At 40.9% G+C, this 20,620-nt stretch overlaps 1 protein-coding gene across 2 annotated transcripts in view; it reads right to left on the bottom strand.

Annotated features, from left to right (window-relative positions):
• Window positions 1-20,592, bottom strand: part of emc1 (ER membrane protein complex subunit 1) — a 32,091-nt gene extending 11,499 nt beyond the window's left edge. The window contains exons 1-18 of one of the 2 annotated variants that reach the window (XM_033048259.1): window positions 20,364-20,592; window positions 18,843-18,970; window positions 18,662-18,727; window positions 18,039-18,132; window positions 16,476-16,604; window positions 15,107-15,233; window positions 14,214-14,357; window positions 12,964-13,131; window positions 11,744-11,815; window positions 10,880-10,978; window positions 10,347-10,443; window positions 9,909-10,025; window positions 8,891-8,899; window positions 6,951-7,150; window positions 5,291-5,440; window positions 2,969-3,130; window positions 2,155-2,274; window positions 1,334-1,471 (exon numbers count right to left, since the gene is read on the bottom strand). In XM_033048259.1, coding sequence (XP_032904150.1) covers window positions 1,334-1,471; window positions 2,155-2,274; window positions 2,969-3,130; window positions 5,291-5,440; window positions 6,951-7,150; window positions 8,891-8,899; window positions 9,909-10,025; window positions 10,347-10,443; window positions 10,880-10,978; window positions 11,744-11,815; window positions 12,964-13,131; window positions 14,214-14,357; window positions 15,107-15,233; window positions 16,476-16,604; window positions 18,039-18,132; window positions 18,662-18,727; window positions 18,843-18,970; window positions 20,364-20,515 — 2,172 coding nt within the window. In that variant the 5' untranslated portion in view covers window positions 20,516-20,592. The remainder of the gene's footprint in view (window positions 1-1,333; window positions 1,472-2,154; window positions 2,275-2,968; window positions 3,131-5,290; window positions 5,441-6,950; window positions 7,151-8,890; window positions 8,900-9,908; window positions 10,026-10,346; window positions 10,444-10,879; window positions 10,979-11,743; window positions 11,816-12,963; window positions 13,132-14,213; window positions 14,358-15,106; window positions 15,234-16,475; window positions 16,605-18,038; window positions 18,133-18,661; window positions 18,728-18,842; window positions 18,971-20,363) is intronic. The other variant, XM_033048260.1, reaches the window with a different exon arrangement.
• Between the last annotated feature and the right edge of the window lie 28 nt (window positions 20,593-20,620).

Raw genomic sequence — 20,620 nt, 5'->3', positions numbered from 1 at the left:
AGCTAGTCCCATTGACCTGTGTTTAGCCCACAGTCCCTCAAAAGGATTCCTATCCATGTATCATTCCAAATATCCTCTAAATACTGTTATTGTACCTGCTTCAACCACTTAATCTCGCAGCTTGTTCCATACACCCACCACACTCAGAGTTTAAAAAAGTTGCCCTTCAGATTCCTATGAAATCTTTCCACTATCAACTTCAACCTATGTCTTCTAGTTCCCGATTCCCCAATTGCTGGGAAAAAAAAGATTTTGTGCATTCACTCTAGATAAACTGGGAAATGAATCAGTAAATTAAACGAATAAAAACTACAAAATACAAAACTACAGAATCTTCTTGTAGTAATCTCAAAGGTAACAAAGTCATTCTCATCAGTGATTGGTCAACACATTAAGAGGGATAGGAAGGGGTGACCAAGGAATAAGTAATGAAACGATTGTCCTGTTGAGGTTAATTGGAGTCTAACAGTAAGCGCGACTTGTACCATGTTTGATTGATCAATTGTACAAAGAAATGAAATTTATTTTCATTAATCTGTAGAATCATTCAGTGCTAACAACAGCAACTGTTTAAACGCATTGCCACTGTTTAAACATCCTTGCCCATTTTGTTCATTCAATATTGTGCATTGGTTTTTTACTTAATAAGCACTGCAGGTCCATTCTTACTCTGAGGCTTTGCTCTTTAGTGATGCCAGAGTACAATTCGGAATGATCCCAGAATTTTATTTTGCCCAGCATTCTCTATTCTAACAGAAATAGAGAGAGGACTTCGACAGAATTGTCCAAAAAAGCTATTGTGCATTATTCCACAAATGCTATGGACAAAGGTGTGCCAGAGGCATTTGGCATATTCAAGAACTGCTCTCTGTTCACATTAAGACAGACGTACTTTTAAATTCATACAGATTCTAAACAACATTAACACGCCTAAAACAATAATATGAGGGAAATTGAAAGCAGGGGCGCATGATATTCCAGTTGGTCTACAATCCAATGGATTTTTAAAATTTTATGCACACACCCAGTATTCTTCTCCCATTTCTACTAGTTCATATCCGTTCACTCTTCCCTTTTCCATCCTCCCTCACCCCCATTTGTTACCATCCGTCACCTGTTGCACTTACCTATGACCCACACACCTATACACTTGGGATATTTATCCCTCTGTCACCACTTCCCAAGCCTGCCCCCATTTAGTTCCACCCATCACCTTGCAGCCTGTCTCCACCTTCCCGCCCGACCACCTAGCTCCAGCTGCTGTTTGTTCCCTTCACCCAGCAGTCGTCTCAAAACTTCCCTCCCCTCCTCACTCCATTTCTATACACCGTACCTTATAGAGGACACTCCGATCTCCCATAACCCGGCCTTGTGAGTGCACGTGCTCACTCGACCGCTTTCCCTTCACAATCACTATTTTTTGTGTGTCTGTTGGAATCACCACTTCCCAAATTTCTTCCGTGCTAAGATCCTGCAAAAGGGAAGAGACAAATTCAATAATAATAATAATAATAATAAAACTGCTCGCTGGTAGAAAATAGAACAGTCCATCAGACTTCATTTGGACAGAACTAATCAGACAGAAATAAAAAGGTGCAAGTAAAACGGGTGTCGGGGTTCTGGGGAGAAAGCAGGAGAATGGGGTTGAGAGGGAAAGATAGATCAGCCATGATTGAATGGCAGAGTAAACTTGATGGGCCGAATGGCCTAATTCTGCTCCTATAACTAATGAACGTGAAAACTGACCATGAAACTGCCATTACCTGTTGCACAAAACACACCTGATTCACACATGTCCTTCAGGAAAGGTAAAAGCTCAACCATACGAGGTCTGCAATATGCAGAACTCCAATCTCACACCAAATTGGTTACTCTTAAACATTCCCCGAAGCAGCCAAGTGAGCGTCCCAGTTATGCCAAGTGGTTTCTCACATCCCAGCAATGAATTTTTAAACTATATTAGATGTTATTGTTTATTTCCTGTGTATTATCTACTGCATTAACATGTTTACATACACGCTTATAACAAGGTGAAAAGTGTGACATCCAGTTGTGTATCCATTGCCCTGGATCCCAGAGAGCAGTATGCTTAAGAGGAAGCTATTAAATACACTTCAAGTTATTTACTCACAGATTTAAAACTGACCACACTACCTTGTGCAGACTGTATCCATTCAACTTTCCCAAAACAGGGTCCACCAAGTAGAAAAAAACGATAGGGGCCGAGTTCTGCAGTTGTTGCAGGATATTGCTGCTGGAGGGAAAGACCGTTACCTGCCAAGAGATAAAGCAGAGAAACCACCCTTTACATCTTTGACCGTTGTAAAATGAAACAACATCAGTGTTCAGCTGGAATAGACATATCACAGTGAAGGAGTCCAGAAGCCTGTGACTTTCCAACATGGAGGATGAGACATTGTTTCTCAAGTTTATATTCAATCTCGGTGGAAAACTGCAGGGGGGCCAATGACAAACTGGTCAAAGGAGGATTGAGATGGAGAAATTAAGTGACAGCTTCTCAATGGACCCAATTAAAGCAGCCACCCATTCTGTTTTTGGTTTCTACCAAGCAACTGTTTATCATCACTGCAATCCTGAGCTCATGCATTCATTGTTCTCCCATCCTCTCTGCAACGTAAAATTAAGCTATTTTCCCTCTTTCAGATAACTGGCAAAGTCATTGACCTCATACAGTAACTCCGTTTCTCTTTCTACAGATGTGGAGTTTGAGCATTTTTTGTTTTTGTTTCCAATTTACAGAATTTGCATTTTGCTTTTGGTCTTCAAAGTCCTGTGACTGTTGTGCCACTCGGCTTGGTCAACAACAATTATTTTGTTAAATGGCTGCCTAATAAGATCAGTTCGACCTATAATTTGACATAGCCAAATACATCACCATCAGCACGAATTAATTAGAGAGAATATCACACCAATGGACCCATTATGGAATCATGAGATTTGACATTACCTTATGCTCATCATCAATTAGGAGCAGAACTTTAGCATAATCTTGGTCAACAATTGGAAGCAGCAAAGACTGAAGAATAGGGCGAGTCAAAACTGGTGGATTGATTTGACTCCGTTTTCCGAAGATTGGATTGAAGACATGAAGAGAACTCAGTCCGGTTTCCTGATTAAAGAGTGGGAAAAGAAAATGGGAAAAGGGATAACATTTGAATCAATCTTAATACGGAATATGTAATGTTTTAAATAAAATCCTGTGAACAAAATTAAGAACAGCGTAAATAGTAGTGACTGGTTCAGGAATGTAATTTAGACAAATGTAAAATTGGCTATTTACGCCACATTTTACACAAGCATTACTGGCTGTCTGCAAAGCAGTCTGAACATTTCGACAAGGTGAAGGGGTTATCAGATTCAGTCATTTCCTTGTTTCTGCCAAATATAAACCCGTACTATCCTTGTAACCATTACTGACAAAGTAGTTCATAAGTGATAGGAGCACAATGAGGCCATTCAGCCCATTCTACCATTCAAACATGGCTCTCTCTCTCAACCCCATTCTCCTGCCTTATCCCCAAACCCCTGACACCCATACTAATCAAAGTTGTGATCATTTCCACATTACACCCTTATTCCCCTTCCTTCTCCCAAACCACTTCTTTGAGTAGATGTTTCAGACAAAAATATTTCAGAGGCTTAATACCATATGTTTAAATTCAAAATTATCTAGCCATTGGCCCATAATACTTCACATATTTTCTGAGCTATGATCTGATAAATGATATCCTTTTTACCATCTGCGTTCATTTTTTCCTCCTCTTTCAACCCCCTGCATATCCTTCACTTCACGTTTCTTCTGGACCAAGGATCTAGATGTGAACATCACCCACGGACAATTAGCCTAACCTTCCACTTTCAGATCTGGCTGAACCCCAAGGTATTCTTGGGCCCATTTTCAAAACTAATCACTCTTCAGAGAACAAAGAATACGCTTCTTCACCACAAAACATCCTCCTCTGCCTTCTCCACCCTCTCTTCCAAAGATGAAGGACCTAAAGAACAATGTCTAATGAATGTTTTCATGTGTTGACTGACTCCATGTGCCTGTGATACTGCCACAGGCAAGATTTTAATTATACCTTTGCCTCAGCGTACTTGCACACGTGACAATAAATTTGCCTTGATGCCACAAGATTTGGTGCCATCCCTTTCACTTCAGCTCCCTTTGCCAATTTACTCTTTCTTTAGGTCAAGTTTTCCTGGCTCTGCATGACATTCTGGACTGTATTTCAGCTCTTTTACCCAGTAGACCCATCAACGGCATTTTAAACCAACCAAATTACTTATCACATAACATTTCTTTCATTTGCTGACATTTTGGATTTTCTCAGAACTCTCTACAAATCCTTGTCAAATCTTGCAACCACTCTTCCAAAAAAAAAACTATGCTAGACCCATCTATCCTACATCTCCAACATTTGGATGGCTATTTGAATATTGATTCACAGTCCCTTGCTTAGATGCACAGAGTCTCTTGCCCAGCGTAGGTGAATCGAAGACCAGAGGACATAGGTTTATGGTGAAGCGGAAAAAATTTAATAGGAATCTGAGGGGTGATTTTTTCACACAAAGGGTGGTGGGTGTATGGAACAAGCTGCCAGAGGCGGTAGTTGAGGCAGGGACTATCCCAACATTTAAGAATCAGTTAGACAGGTACATGGATAAGACAGGGCTGGAAGGATATGGACCAAACGCGCAGGCAGGTGGGACTAATGTAGCTGGGTGTGGGCAAGTTGGGCCGAAGGGCCTGTTTCCACTGTATTACTGTATGACTCTATGAATGACCAAGGCATAGAGGGGTATGCAATTAATGCAGGCAAGCAGAATTAGGATAGTTAGGCATGATAGCCAGCATAGACACAGTTGGTCAAAGATCCTAGAATACAGAACATAGAACAGCACAGCGCAGGAACAGACCCTTCAGCCTACGCTGTCAGTGCACAACATGATGCCAAATTAAACTAATCTACTCTCCCTCCATATGATCCACATCTATCCATTCCCCACATATCCATTTGCTTCTTTAAAAGCCTGCTAAATGCCCCAGTCATGTCTGCCTCTACCACCACCCATGGCAGAGTATTTCCCCTCAAAGAGCAACATCCCGTACCAAGTCAAATAATAAATTCTGTAAACACTCTCATTGCCTAAACTGAGACACTGCAAAGTGGGCACACAAGACATGAAACCATTGAACTTGAATAATGATTAAAACTTACTCAGTGAAAATGCTCCACTAATGTTGGAGGACAGTTTATATTCTCACCTTGTCCTTAATGATTAGGGTGCACTGTGGTGGGTGAGGGAAATGAGCCGTCGTTCGCTGCACTGCCAGTTTGAAAGAGGAGCCTGGTTTCACATTCTCTAAATATTGCTTCCACAAAATGGTTCCCGTGCTGCTGTCAATTCCAAAGAGCTGAAATTTTTTTTTAAAGGATGTCAGGAAAAAAACCATTCAATTCAGCATGTAAAATGACAATGAAGACAACATCTAAATGGTTGGAAACATTTATACTGCCCATAAATACTGTGGGCAACACATAGTCGCAGTTGGTAGAGCTGTTGTCTCATAGCACCAGTGACCCAGGTTCGATCCTAACCTTGGGTGTTGTCTGAGTAGAATTTGCACATTCCACCTGTGACCACAAAGGTTCATTTGGATGTTCAGGTTTCCTCCCAACATCCCAAAGACATGTGGGTTGATAGGTCGCTGTTAATTGCCCCGAGTGTGCAGGAATCTAGAGTGGACTCGAAACTGGGATCACTTTGAAATAATGTTAATGGGTGATCAATGATCAACTTGGACTTGTGAATTAAATGAATCCATTTCCAAAGCCAACCACTGGTGTCAAAAACTTAAATCAAAGCATTTCTTCTATTAACAGGCACTTGATATACCAGAATGAGGAATAAAAGGAGAGCAGATATTGTTGTACGCCTTGATAATGAAAAGTGCAAGAAATTATCAGAACAATTTAAAACTCTCATCTATTAATAGATCTTCTGTCCTTTCTCGCGCACTTTATATATTCTTGCAGTGTGTTTTGAACTGATGGCACTCTCACTGGACCTTCTTTGGCAACCGAAAAATATACCTACCGGTTGCCAACCTTGCCTCATCTCCAGGTTAAAGTAATACTAAGCTAATGGCGTGATTTATCTTTAAAGGTGGCACTGGGTAATCAATGAGAAAATAAGACAGTGACATACTAGTCCCGGTGTCACCACACCTGACAAATTGTGGTAAGAATGGTTTTAACTATTATGAGACTGTTCTGTTCTGGTCTCCATGCCTAAACAAAAGATACAAAATCAGCACATATGAAATAATCCGGAATAGAATAAATGAAGGGCAAAATCAGATCAGTTTTTGCAAAGGTAGACAAAATTGCTGGAGAAACTCAGCAGGTGCGGCAGCATCTATGGAACGAAGGAAATAGGCAACGTTTCGGTCCGAAACGTTGCCTATTTCCTTCGCTCAATAGATGCTGCCGCACCCGCTGAGTTTCTCCAGCAATTTTGTCTACCTTCGATTCTCCAGCATCTGCAGTTCCTTCTTGATCAGTTTTTCAAAGTGAACGGACAAACGATCAAATACAGCTCAAGAACAGGTGAATGAAATAGATTACTTTGGTGCATTACACTAATTTTAAGTAATTTTGTGCCAAGATGCAGAATTCTGCAAATATCATTTTCTACTGTACAATTGAAACAAAATTTAATAAAAGCACCAGGAATGTTGGATGGATTTAACACTCGGTATGTGTTCTCCTCGTGATCTATGGATGCACGGTACAGCAGGTGGTCCACGAGCCAACCTTCACTATTTTAAGCACTATTTTTAACCAACTCAATGAGGGGCTGCAGGTCACCAGTTTATGCAGAAACCCGGCCAAGCAGAAGACAACTTGCTATGAATCGTTTACCTTTCCACATGCTGTTACCATCACCATCATCTTCTGCAGGTTAAACTCATCCCGGGCCAGGTTTTCGATCGTTATTTCATTCTTGGAATGATTACGAGGTTTGCGTGCATTGTAAAACATTTTGAGGAGGTGGTAGCTCCATGCTTGTAGCAGAATCAGCTGCGAGGACAGCCGCTTCATAAACATTCCCATCGGACCATCTGTCACAATAGATACACAATCAGAAATGGTACGAGAACAGAAAACTGTTTCATATACACAAAGTGCAGGAACATTGGTTTTCTATCTGTGACTAACCTCTTAGCAGTTTTGGGCATTTAGATTCAATCTGTAAATTTGTGTGGACCTCTCTCCCTGATGTTCAATAGATTCCTGTATGCATTTTTTGACATTGTGATCAAATAGAAACATAGAAAACAGGGTTGATTCAGCCCTTCAAGCCAGTTCCCACAAACCAGCATTTGCAGTTCCTTGTGTCCTCATATTCAGCATGATCAGAGCTGATCATCCAATTTCAACACACTATTTTCTGCATTCTCGCCTCTAATCCCTCAATCCCTTTAGCCACAAGAACCATAATCCAACTCCTTCTTGAATATATTAATTGATTCGCAGGTTCACAACTCTCTGGGTAAGACAATTTTCCTAATTTCTGTCCACCCTTTTCCCTTGGACTATGATGCCTGGTCGAAGACACCTCAGTCCTGCATCTGGTCTGTCCAGTTAACATTTGAATTCTACAAGTCCCCCCCCATTCTTGTACATTGGAGCAAATACAAGGCTAACCAACCCAATCTCTCTTCACAGTCATGCTGTTTCAGAATGGTTTAAGCGTGAAAATCTGTCCTCAAAGAGGGACATAAAAACTTCATACAAGGAGCACCAAGTCTCACCAAGGCCACATACAATTAACAGTAGGATATCCCTGTTCCTGTACCCGCATCTTCTCATCATGAAGTCCATCACATTAGTTTCCTTCTTAACAACCTGCTGCATCTACATGTATTCATTGACCAGTTCAAAAGGAGACTCGAGTCTCATCACATCTCTCCCTTTTCCAATCATTGCTGTCCAGATAAACTGCCCGCCTTTTTTTTGCCAGTATAGTGGATAATTTCATACTTATCCACCTATCCTTGCCACCTAACCTGTCTGTACATTTTGCACACTGATTGATTGTGCGGGATCTAAGCAAAAAGCTTTCCAAAAACTCCAAATATCCATGCATCACAGCCTGGTTTGCGAACAGCTCCATTCAAGACCACAAGACTGAGAGCTGTGGATGTCGCCCAGACCATCACGCAAAGCAATCGCTCTTCCATTTACTTCATCTACGCTTCACGCTGCCTCGGCAAGGCTGCCAGCATAATCAAGGAATACTCTCACCCTGGTCATTCCCTCTTCACCCCTCTCCCATGAGGCAGTTTCAAAACTCCATACCTCCAGATTGAGGGACAGTTTCTTCCTAGCTGTTATAAGGCAACTGACTGAATGGTCCTCTGATCAGCTGGAGTGGGATCCTGACCACCCATCTACCTTATTGGAGACTTTTGAACTATTTTAAAATCAGATTTGCACAAAATGTACCTTTTATTTGTGCACGGAGACGGCTTGACTGTAATCACATAGTCTTTTGTTTTACTGGATGGCACACAAACAAAAGCTTTTCACTGTACCTCGGTACACGTGACATTAATAAACTAAACACTGGTTCTCCCACCTCTATTCTGCTAGTTAGTTGCATTCTCTCGGGCAGGTTAAATACCAGAGATGCAAATCCTTGAATTTCACCGTTTACAGAACAGGGATCTTGCAGATCAGTTCAGTCCTTGAGCATATATGTAACCAAAAGAAATCTCCACCCTTAATGGACATGCAAAAATAGGTTTGCACCTTCCAATAAAAGACAGAACAACAAAACTATGCATTAAGCATGTTACCTTGCGCAGCTGGCTCCACAGCAGCATTAATAAAGAAAGCAGCATTTCAGTCATGTGTTGAACAAGCAGCGTAAACCACAAGTAGTATTCCCATCCCAATGTTTGCATCACAATTACAAATAAACTTAATGTGAAGGATGTGAATACATTATGATGAAACATTTGAACAGCTCCATTCTAGGCTTTATTCTGCAATGGCTGTATCAGAGATTTTTAACCATGGTGCACCATTGGTTCCAAAGGGAACGTGTCTTGTTGATAAATTTAGAGTGCTAGTGTTATGCAATATGCGCTGGTGCAGTAAATAAGCAGCACCTTCTCATTTTCTCATTTGACTCCTATGAAAAACGTTACCCATTTTTGCAATATGAAAAACGGCAATTAAATTAAAATCAACATCACTGATGACAATCAAGTGCCAAAGTAAACCAAAGTTATAAAATCCACTCTTGCAGTTCAGAATTCGTTGCCCACCCTCCAGCAGCTTTCACCCATTTCTGGAGCAGTTCCAGAAATGACCAGGTTTGTTAAACTCCTCACACTTCCCACTGTCGTATTTTAGCTCATGATTGCCAATCCAGTCCCACATTAACTACACATTCGCTTCCGATTGGCACAAAGCAGCAGGCAAAGCTGATAACACTCTGGAAACAGCCCAGCTTTCTAACACAGCTGCACACCATGTCATACCCCAGCTTCATAACTCCTCACGGTGCACATTAGTGTTCACAGTTCTTAGTGGATGCATGGTACACAGGATCCTGACCACCAGTCACATACTATTCTCCTTCTAATGTGTTAAGGAAAGAATCTAATATTATTAGTTACTAAACTGTAGCTGAACACTGTCAACCAGGAAGTGAGTATTTACTAAAGTCAATAACAATTCATCGGCTCTACAAAATGGAGAAACCGGATTTTCTCTTCAATCTTAATCAAATGTATGTATGATTTAAGTGTTCCTTACTCTCTCCTTAGGAAGTTAGTAGCAGTTGAGTTGCTGAGCATTCCACAGTACCTGCTTTCTTTCCAAATTCACCCTCCAGCTCAGCCTGTGTTCCTGTTAGAGGCAAATCCACCATCTCCATGGTAACAACTTCTGCTAATGCCTCATCTCGGGTCCAAATAATTCGACCTGTGAAAATAGTGGATGAGAAATGGTAATTTGGTTTTGAGAAGGATGTAGACAGTATAGTGTATATATAGTGCCCTAAAATGGGGTGACTGTGTATAAACACTGCTGTAATTGCTACATGGTGAAACCAAAATGTATAAAAACGGCCTTTATTAAAATCTGACACTTTGCAATTTAACCACATGTGATTTTTTTCTATTACAAATTTCAAATTGTGGAGTACAGAGGCAAATAAATAAATGATGGGTCTTTGTCCAAAACATTATGGAGGGCACTGTATTTATTCATCAGCCCCCTCCTTTCCTCGACCATTTGACACACCTGGTTGTTGGATGAAGATTAACGCATGATCAAAGGTCTGCACCAGAGCACGATACCCAACAGAATCATCTTTCTTCAGGAAAGCCTGAATATAGAGCTGAGAGCAAAAGAGGATCATGTGAGATTCCGCTCAAGAAGAAGCAAAGATTCACTGCAGATATACATCATTGAAACAGGAATGTTCCCATTGATCCTATTATATGTATGCAAGAACACCATAGATCTCAACAGTTCTGCAATGACATATCTGTAGCTGCAGCCTGTGCGTCGTCCTATGTTGTTCTACAAAATGCACAAACTAACTAGGTTCCCTAAGTGATAGTTTCAGGGATATGTTGCAGAGCAGTCATAATTCCACGATTATCCCCCATGCATCATTTCAGTAAATCATCCACTTTGCCCGAAATTCACAAAACACAAAGCCAGCAACCAAATTCTAACGCAGAGCTGCTTGCTTCCTAAGGTCACCCTGTCACCCACCCCCATCTCCCAACAAGTTCCCCAGCCTGCAATCAGGCCAGTCACACACTTACCTGTTCTGGTTGCCCACTATTTGGATCCAAGTTAAAGTTCATGGCCGTGTCTAACAATCGCCTGCCATAATCTGCAGAGTACAGATTAATACTTAAAGCCTGTGAAACAAAAGAAAGCTCAGTCCAAAATACAACATTTCCATTTATCACCAGACCAAAAATGCCTCCAGTATCAAACCCATGACATGAATGATCACCGTCCCATGGTAGTCTGTTTGATTATACAGGGAGGGAAGAAGAGAAAGTGAGTTAACTGTATTCCTTATATTGATACAATTTTCAATAATAATGATGTAGATATCATCTTTGTATAATATAAGATAATGTACATTATGATATACAATAAAGAAATTGATATTATCTGTAATACTACTCAGTTCTCCAAACAGTTCAATGTGAATTGAGGGATAAATATTGACAAGGCCACAAGGAAGATATTCTGCCCATTGAATAACAGCATGGGATGGGGTGGTTTTTTAAATGTCCCGATAAGAAGGCAAGTAGGGCACAGTTTAACATAATTTCTCGAGAACTTGAGCCCTTTTGTTACATTTAGTTCCTGGAACGTATAGCCACACTATTTTACTCTGCTAATCTGTCGTGATTTAGCATCTTCTTTAATTCTGTGTTCTTTAGGACAGTTTGCCTGGTTGATCTTGTAATAATACTTTCCAGATTGGTTATCAGGGCAGAACAATGCTTTTTCGGGGATGCTTAACTGGAAAATGTAGAGTAGCATAGTTACAATGGAGAGCAAACTTCCACTAGACTGTCCCAGCAAATACTTCCAGGGCAACTGCGGGACAGGTTACATGCAAAGTATTAAGAGTGTTAGTTTTGCTTTTGGTTGAAAGAGTTCCTTACTGTTTTGTTCCTAGATGTCATGACAGCTGCCACCATCTTGTCACCAGTTGTAGCAAAGGATACGAGCACAACCTGCAATAAGGAACACAATTATGCTTGAAAGATAGACACAAATAGCTGAAGTAACTCAGCGGGTCAGACAGCATCCCTGGAGAAACGGAATAGGTGACGTTTCGGGTTGAGATCCCATGTCAGACTTTGAAAGAACCTTAATAACATTCCATTTTGATCCAAAAAGTGGGAAACAACGTACGATCATATGAATAAGTCTAAAGACACTTGTTCCCAAATACCCAACCCATGACAAAATCACACCACAAAACTCTCAATGTTATCAAAGATCAACAATTTACATCGCATCTTGGCTGTAAAAGTAGCAACAAGTGGTTTACCTTCTAAAAAGGCTCTACAACATCTGTGTAACTCATCAGGATAATGATGGAATACTCAACCACCCCATTCAATGGAGGCAGACACAACGTTCATAACATCAATATATTATTCAGAAGTGACAAAGGCCAGACAACTTGACGTACCCTAGCCCTCCAATCACCAGCGGCATAACTGCTGGACACGCTCTAAAGCCGTGTCGTAGCATTTCCCCAAAATCACTTTGACATCACCCACCACTTTGAGCAGCAGTGCGACATCATCGCCTGCAAGGTGTGTATCGTCCTGACAGAAATGTATTGCTGTGCCTATGTCATTACTGGAACCCCTTCCCAACCAGCAATTACGGAAGCAATGTCACCGTCAGGTCTAAAATTATTCATAAAGAACCATCACAAGCGTTTTCAAAGGGGAAACCAGAGTAAAGTAATAAATGTCATTGTCTCTGAATAAAACACTCATGTATATTAAAGTAAATTCAGGTAATATTCACACTATTGAATTTTCACCTGCAAAATCCTCCAATGGATACTTCAAGTTTCATGGAATGGGTTCCATTTGCAGTGAAATATTTAAACCTTGAATGATCCAACAAAGATAAACACCTCGCCCTGGTAGACATGGGCAGCTGAACAACTAAGATAGAAACCATCTACAATGAGCCAACCACATTTCCTATCCAGGGTAGTGCTTCTCATTCAAAAGAATGACCCCCAAAGAAATGAGATGCAAAAGAGATCCCACTCAGTAATAATTTCCAAGCACTGGGGGTCACAGTAGAGGCATCACTTGGTCATATATATGTAGACGTATTGTTTGATCATTCTCACCTGTGTAAAGTCACAGAGCAGGCTGACTGTGCCATCATGCAGCTGTAATAATGCATAGTGGGTGTCCGACAACTGAAGGATGAATTGAGCAGCCGATGCCACCAGTGGTGACGACTGTGTTGTTATAATCCTTCCCTCAAACTCCTCAGCTAGTTCCAGCTCCAGAGACTACAGGAAGGATAGGAGGAAAAAGAATAAGCAAAGATCAATTCAGAGCAAAACTCAGTCATCTTTTCGCAAACTTATACCGGCATTAATTATATTTAAAAGATTTATTCTGCAATCATTAGCATCTTCTGCAGAAAAATAAATACAGGCGATCCCCGCATTATAGCTATTCGGGTTCAGAAGTTCACCCGTACAAATCACTCCTGAAAACTTTGACATATAGAATATAATTTGCCCTTACAGAATTTTAGTTGAGAAAAAGTAAATGAATAAACACTTTTAAAATTTCAATTTGCATATCTTGACGCATGTATCAATGACAGTTTAATGTTTACGGAATATTACAATATTGACTGTTTTTGCAAGGAACTCAACACACCCTCTCCCCATAACACAGGCGCCACCTATAATAAGGCAAAGTAGCTGAACTTCACATAACTAACCTGCACCGATACAGAAAAACATTGCTACTTCTTCTGTGGAGGGAATGGATCTGGATCTGGATGTAGTACGCTGAAAAGCTCTAGGTAGAGCATCACTCAACACTGGACAATTTTATACTGGACAATTTTTACATTTTATCAAGCCAATTAACCTACAAACCTGTACGTCTTTGGAGTGCAGGAGGAAACCGAAGATCTCAGAGAAAACCCCACATAGATCACAGGGAAACTCCATACAGACAGCACTCGTAGTTGGGATCGAACCCGGGTCTCTGGCGTTGCATTTTGCTGTAAGGCAGCAACTCTACTGCTGCGCCACCGTGAATGGACAGCTGACATTTTGGCTCGGGAGCTTTCTTCAGATTTAGAGTAGACTTGCCCACAAACAAGTCTGTTCTACATTACCATGAATTACCTTCAAGTTCCTAGCAACATCAATAAAAGGTCGATGTTAAAATGCCCACCTTCAAAAACAATCACAAACATGAAAGGGTGTAAAATATATCCAAGGGATTATAATTAAAAAGATAAGCCAATACTTGCTGTACTCAAGGAGGTAGTAGAGATTAGGGAATTTCTGAATGATTATTAAAGTACTTTATATCTCCATCTGGCACATGAGGAATAATGAGTGCTCACCTGTATAGCAACCTGCACCGGCTCTTGTTCAGATTGCAAAGGCAAGATCCAGAGTGAATCAGAGTCTGTGCACACCAGGTTTCCAGCCCCAACAATTCCACAAAGGTGACGCAAATGTCGAATCCAAGGAGTTAATATAGTCAGCTGACAAGAGAAAACGCAAATTTGTCAACAGAAAGCAAACACCATTCGCTGGTTTATTTGGAAAGGTCAATCATAATCTCCAAATTTGATGCACACAAGTATCTGATGTTAAGTAATGTCCCAAATACAATGCAGCACCCATACCCTCGACATCCATTAAACCCTGCACCAGGGTAATTAAAACTGGACAAAACCCATAGAAAAGAGGTGATTGATAACTGGTTTAATAAATTATATTGTTGCCTTAATCAGTGACTGAATCAAGAGTTTAAATGTCATATGCACCAACAATGGAACAATACAATTATTATTTGCAGCAGCATATCAGGTCAGTAACACAATACACATAGATAAGATATAATAAACAAAATGTGTGATTACAATATGGGGGATATACTGGAGATGCTCAATGCAATCAGTATTATTACAATAAATATGCTCGCTGGGGAAAAGTGATAGTGTTTGCTTTCTCCTCATGGAGACAAATAGACTGAGGGGTGAGAAGGATAGTACACAAATAATTATATTTAATGTCCTAGCAAACACCAGGTTCAATTAGAAGTGAATCACAGATCTTGGATTAACTCGTGTTAGTACTACAGAAAGCATAATCAGCATTCCCTCAACCTGCACCATTAAATTTATGTTTGTTCAGACCATACCCTTTTCATCCTCACCAGTTTTCTTCAATTCAAAACAAATTATCACATTCTATTCCACTGAACTCTGATTTCCAAACCTGCTCACACCTGCTGAATGATCCTTCCATCGTTAATGTCGTACTGAATTACAGCAAGACGAGAGTCCGCGGCCATGCCCGCCACGTACACAGTAGCACCTCCGTCCGAGTAAAGCAGCTCATAATGGACCACATCGCTGAGGGATAAAGTAGAGATACTGGTAAACTCACATAAAGGGACCGTGGTGTCCCACTGTCCTTCACCGCACAATTAAATAACTAAATGATCCTCCTATCTTCAACTATACACCCAATTTTAATGCAAGATGCAGTTACTACATAACTATAAATCATCATAATCGTTTAATGCTTGCAAGTGTAGATGCTTGGATTGAGCACGACAGCTATCATGTTGAACATTGCCTGTGAGCATTGAAGCATTCACACATGCCTCCCTCCTGTATAGACTGTGGCTACACTTACCAAGGAGCTCAGATTTAAGGGATAACAAACAAAACAGAAAAACTGGAGCAGAATCACTAAAATAAAGCAATTTACATCACTGACTTGAAATAAACCATGAGATTAGAGAGTGTAGACTCCGTGAGACATGTCACTTGGAATATCTGCAGACAGATCTTTAACTGCAACTCATCTCATAGTCAGCTGGGGCTCATTCTCACTTCCAAGTCAGAAGGTTCCACATACAGAACACAAGATGCTGAAGTAACCCAGCAGTTAGGCAGCATCTCTGGAGAACATGGATAGGCAATGTTTCGGGTTCAATGTATATTTGCAGCTTCAGAGACTTTTGGCACAAAGATTTAGATTTATACTCAGCACAATCCTGGAGAAGTGCTATATGACTGGAGGTTTCAGATGGTGCATTAAATCAAGACCACACTTTGCTTTCTCAAATGGACATTATTTTAAAAAAGAACAATGGAATTATTCCTTTTGTTTTGGCTAATCTCTTTCATTCAATTAATATTTTTGATCACCAACATATTGTTGCTGCAGTAGGAACTTTCAATAAATTCCTACATTACCGAAGTGAAAACATATCGAAAATAAAGACACAGGGAACTGCAGTGCTGGATTAACTCAGCGGGTCAGATAGCATCCGTGGAGGAAATGGACAGACAATGTTTTGGATTGGGAGCCTTCTTTCAATACCTCAAAAATACTTCACCTAACCAGGAAAGATGGGAATTACTTTGAAATATCCTCAGAGAGACACAAAAGGTCCTATATAAATGCAAGTCTTTATTTTCAAAAATCAGGGTAGAAATCAAAAACTGATCATTGCATTCACTCAACTTCTTTTCAATAATATACTTCACTCCATGAGCTCCCATGTATTATCCCATCCCTATTAACATCAATTGTAAAACACACAATCAGAAAATCACAAAGAATTCTATATGTAATCCCCATACCTCTCTGGTAGAGCTTCGATCCATTTTTGATGTCCATTTGAGAGATAATGGAGAGAAATGAATGTTTTCTTCACAATGGCAATTAATCTGACTCCTTCCTCAGAGCCAATGAGGGAACCAGTGTGAAAACTGAAACAATATTTTTGATTAAATCAGACAAGTTGCAATGACCATGCCCTCAAACCTTCTTCAACAAAACAACCAAGTCTCTTAAGATTAAAACCACATGCAATAAAGGATAAACAGAAATATCAGATTTAAACCACAGATCAATTAGAAGCAACTAGTTCTTAGGTTTTTCTTAATTATTTTCAAAAAAAGAGTTTTATGTTGTCATTGTGTTTCTATTATGTTTTGAATCAAGAGGACTTTGAAATGTCTTCAGAAGGTCATGAATTGCATTTTAGTGTGTCATTCACTCAACTTGTTTCTAATAATAAACACTTCCTTCAACTTCATTGCCATTGTTGCTCAGAAGGCCAACAGAACAATCCCGATTTTTATTTTACACCTTCAAAGTTCAAAAATAATTAATGGTTAATATTGGGAAAAATTAATAGTCCTCTAATACAAAACATATTGACTCAGTATGTATTATTAGTTCAGGTGACCATTTACCTGCATGGGTGATGAGCAGACTATTTTCAAGGGGCATCGTTGCATGATTTGCTCTTCCCCAATTTTACAGAAGAAACTTGGAAACTCATTGTTTATTCTTCTTAACATGACATTACCACTTTCCAGGAACACGCCACACACTAAATTACCATAATCCCACAAGGTGCAAATGCTAGTGACAACCTTTAACAGAATTGATGTACAGAGGGTCCCACGTACACAGCTCACTGAAAATAGCAACACAAGCAGATAAAGTGGCAACTGTACGAGGCATAAAGTATAAAAGTCAGGAAGTCATGTTGCAGCTTGACAGTAATTCGATTAGACTGCATTTGGAGTACTGTGTGCAGTTCTAATTGTCCCATTACGGGCGAATGCGGAGGCTTTGGAGATGGTGCAAAAAAGGTTTATCAGGATGCTGCCTTGAGTAGACAGAATTAGCTACAAGGTGTGGTTGGACAAACTTGGATTGTTTTCTCTGAACCACGAGAAGCTGAGGGGAGACCTCACAAATGTTCATTAAATTCTGAGCGATATAGTCAGAGCCTTTTTCCCAGGGTGGAAATGTCAGATACTCGAGGGGATAGGGAGTAAGTTTAATGGAGATGCACGGGGCAATTTTGTTTTTACGCACCCCGGTCGGTGGATATCTGGGACGCGAGCCAGAGGTGATGATGAAACCATATAATGTAGTGGTATTGAAAAGGCTTTTAAATAGACGCAGGGAATGGAGGAATGTGGATCACGTGCAAGGAGAAGGGATTAGTCCGAGCAGGTGTCAAGTTTGACACAGACCAAAGGGCCTATTCCTGATATATTATTCTGTGCTGCATGTTAAAAACTCAAAAATGCAAATTAATTGCTTCAGGTGAATCACCCCAGAGATTTTATTTCCATAATTCTCCATAATTGGCTATCAATCCTATCGAGACATGATGTTCTCACCTGCCAGCTTCCAGCAGAAATTCCCAGTTCAAACCGCCAATGTTCGTATCCCATGAGCGTAACATTCGCCCTCCTCCTGACACGGCCAGTGCATCTGTGGAAAAGTGTAAGAACTTGCTCAGAATCCTTTAAAACCTCTCTTAAATATTTAAACTAATGTTTAAATTAGTTAACATAATCCAGCAAACAAATGAATCCATTGTATGTTCGGCACAGACATTGTGGATCAAAGGGCCTTTTCATGTGCTATACGGTTCCATGTAACCCTGACAATGTAGTTGAAATAATTTTCAAATTATTCCTTCCGCTGTTTTGTGTTTCATTTCCCACTGTGCTATCTTCCCCAATCCAGTTATCAATAGCATCATATGATAGCATCTAGGGTTAATCCCACAAAATTAAAATTCAGTACTCTGGAAATGTCAAGATTGAAGTCCACCAAAATTACATTCCATGGAAGTATTTCAATCTGGTAATCAGATTGCGGAAAAAATCGGTGATTTTACAACAGAATGAAATAATCTCACAAAATAAGTATAGATTGTCTGAAACTGGAACCAGTGAAGCCTCTTTGGGACTTGACAAATGCTTAGAGGAAAAAAAAATGGATGATGTTCACTCACCCTGCCCATAAAATAACAATAGATCCACATCCCCCTCGGGACCTTCTTTATCCACCTGACGCCAGACTGCAAAACAAAATTTTAAAAACAAGGCTGGAAAAGGTGACAGTTTACAATCTAGAAGAAAAGATGGCTGACAATCAAGTTAATGATTGCAATATCGGCTCCAAATCAAACTCACGGATCTCCCCAGTCTTCAAGTTGAAAGAAGCGATCACATTTTTCTCTGTTACAACCACAAGCTTCTTTGAGCTCTGCGTAGGTGTATCAAAATATGCAAACCGGGGTTTCCCAACATATTGACGTCTCCTTAAAGAATTAAAACAGAAACAATACAGAAATTGAATGGTGATAAAGTACTGCTCAGGTACTACATAAAGTAATAATAGGAACATAGACATTAAGTCAATATGCCATTTGCCCCATTGTGCCAGTATTGGCCTTTGGAAGAGCAATCCTTTTCATACTATTTCTAAATTTTCTAACTCCTAATCAAAAATTGCCATGCCTCTCGCATCAATCTGGAAGGCTATACATTTCAGGCCATCACGACACACTGTGTAAGTAAAACACTAAGCTATTGCATTTTCACTGGGAACTATAGCTCCTTGAGCAAAACACAAAGTGCTGTAAGATCTCAGTCAGGTAGCTTCTACTATACAGGTTATTAATTTAATACGTCTTTGTTTGTTATATATTATATATATGTATTGCATTTACAGGCCAGTTAAGCTGCTGCCAGAAAGAATGTCACTGGTCTGTCGTCAGTACTTATGGCAATTAAACACTCTTGATTCCTTGCCTACTTTCTCATCTCTCTGTTCCAAAAGGCCGTTCAAAATTGTGCACATGAGACCCAAGGAACTGCAGATGGTGGAATCTTGAGTAAACCACAAAGCGCTGGAGAAACTCAGCGAGTACGGCAGCATCTGAGGAGGGAATGCATTGGCGACAGGACCCTTCTTCAGATTGAAAGTGGGTCCCGTCGCCTGTCCATCCATGCTCACTTCATGGAGCTACTTCGCTCCACAGTTAAGAGTCTGTTTAATTGTCATTTGTACCGACAACTGAACAATGACATTCTTAATGTGTAGGATGGAACTGCAGATGCTGGTTTACACCGAAGACAGACACAAAATGCCGGAGTAATTCAGCGCGACAGACAGCATCTATGAAGAGGAGAAATGGGCGACGTTTCCCGACCCGAACATCACCCATTCCTTCTCTCCAGGCGTGCTTCCTGTCGCGTTGAGTTACTCCAGCATTTGTATCTACCTTCAATGACATTCTTACTTGCAGCAGTTTAACAGGCACGTAGACACATGAGAAGGGGATGCTTCGGCAGCGGGACCCTCCTTCAGACTGAAGCAACCTGTCGACTGTCTATTTCCTCCACAGATGCTGTCCGGACCGCTGAGTTCTTCCAGCACTTTAGTGTATTACAAAATTGTACAATGGAGTCCGTGTCACCGCGCTTTCGACTTTCTGAAACGTTTCAAGCCTTTATTGCGGACTTGTGTCGAGGCTGAGTTGGTGTTGACTTCCAGTTAATCGGTGCGGACCAGCAGAGCCGCCCTGACCGGATTCCCACAGCACCGGCTCCCGCCGCACCGGCCACTCGCAGCCTCGCCTCCCGATTACTGCCAACTCCCTGCCTCCCCGCCAGCCCCGGAGCGGCGAGTGTCTCCTCTCAGCGACTCACCAGTCGAACTTCCCGACCTGATCTTCATAAATCGCCGCTGAAAACTCGAAGAGAGAGAGAAGGAACCAAACGCTACAGAAAACCACCATCACTGCTCGGTCCTCCAGTATCCCGGCATGCACGGGAGCCCGGGACCTCCAGTATCCCGGCATGCACGGGCGCCCGGGACCTCCAGTATCCCGGCATGCACGGGAGCCCGGGTCCTCCAGTATCCCGGCATGCACGGGACTCCCAGAGGCGGACGCCGATCGACGTTG

The sequence above is a fragment of the Amblyraja radiata genome, chromosome 31 (genome assembly GCF_010909765.2).
Source record: "Amblyraja radiata isolate CabotCenter1 chromosome 31, sAmbRad1.1.pri, whole genome shotgun sequence".
NCBI lineage: Eukaryota > Metazoa > Chordata > Chondrichthyes > Rajiformes > Rajidae > Amblyraja > Amblyraja radiata.
Note: the sequence above shows the minus strand (reverse complement) of the source record. Positions and strands in the feature narration are given on the sequence as shown.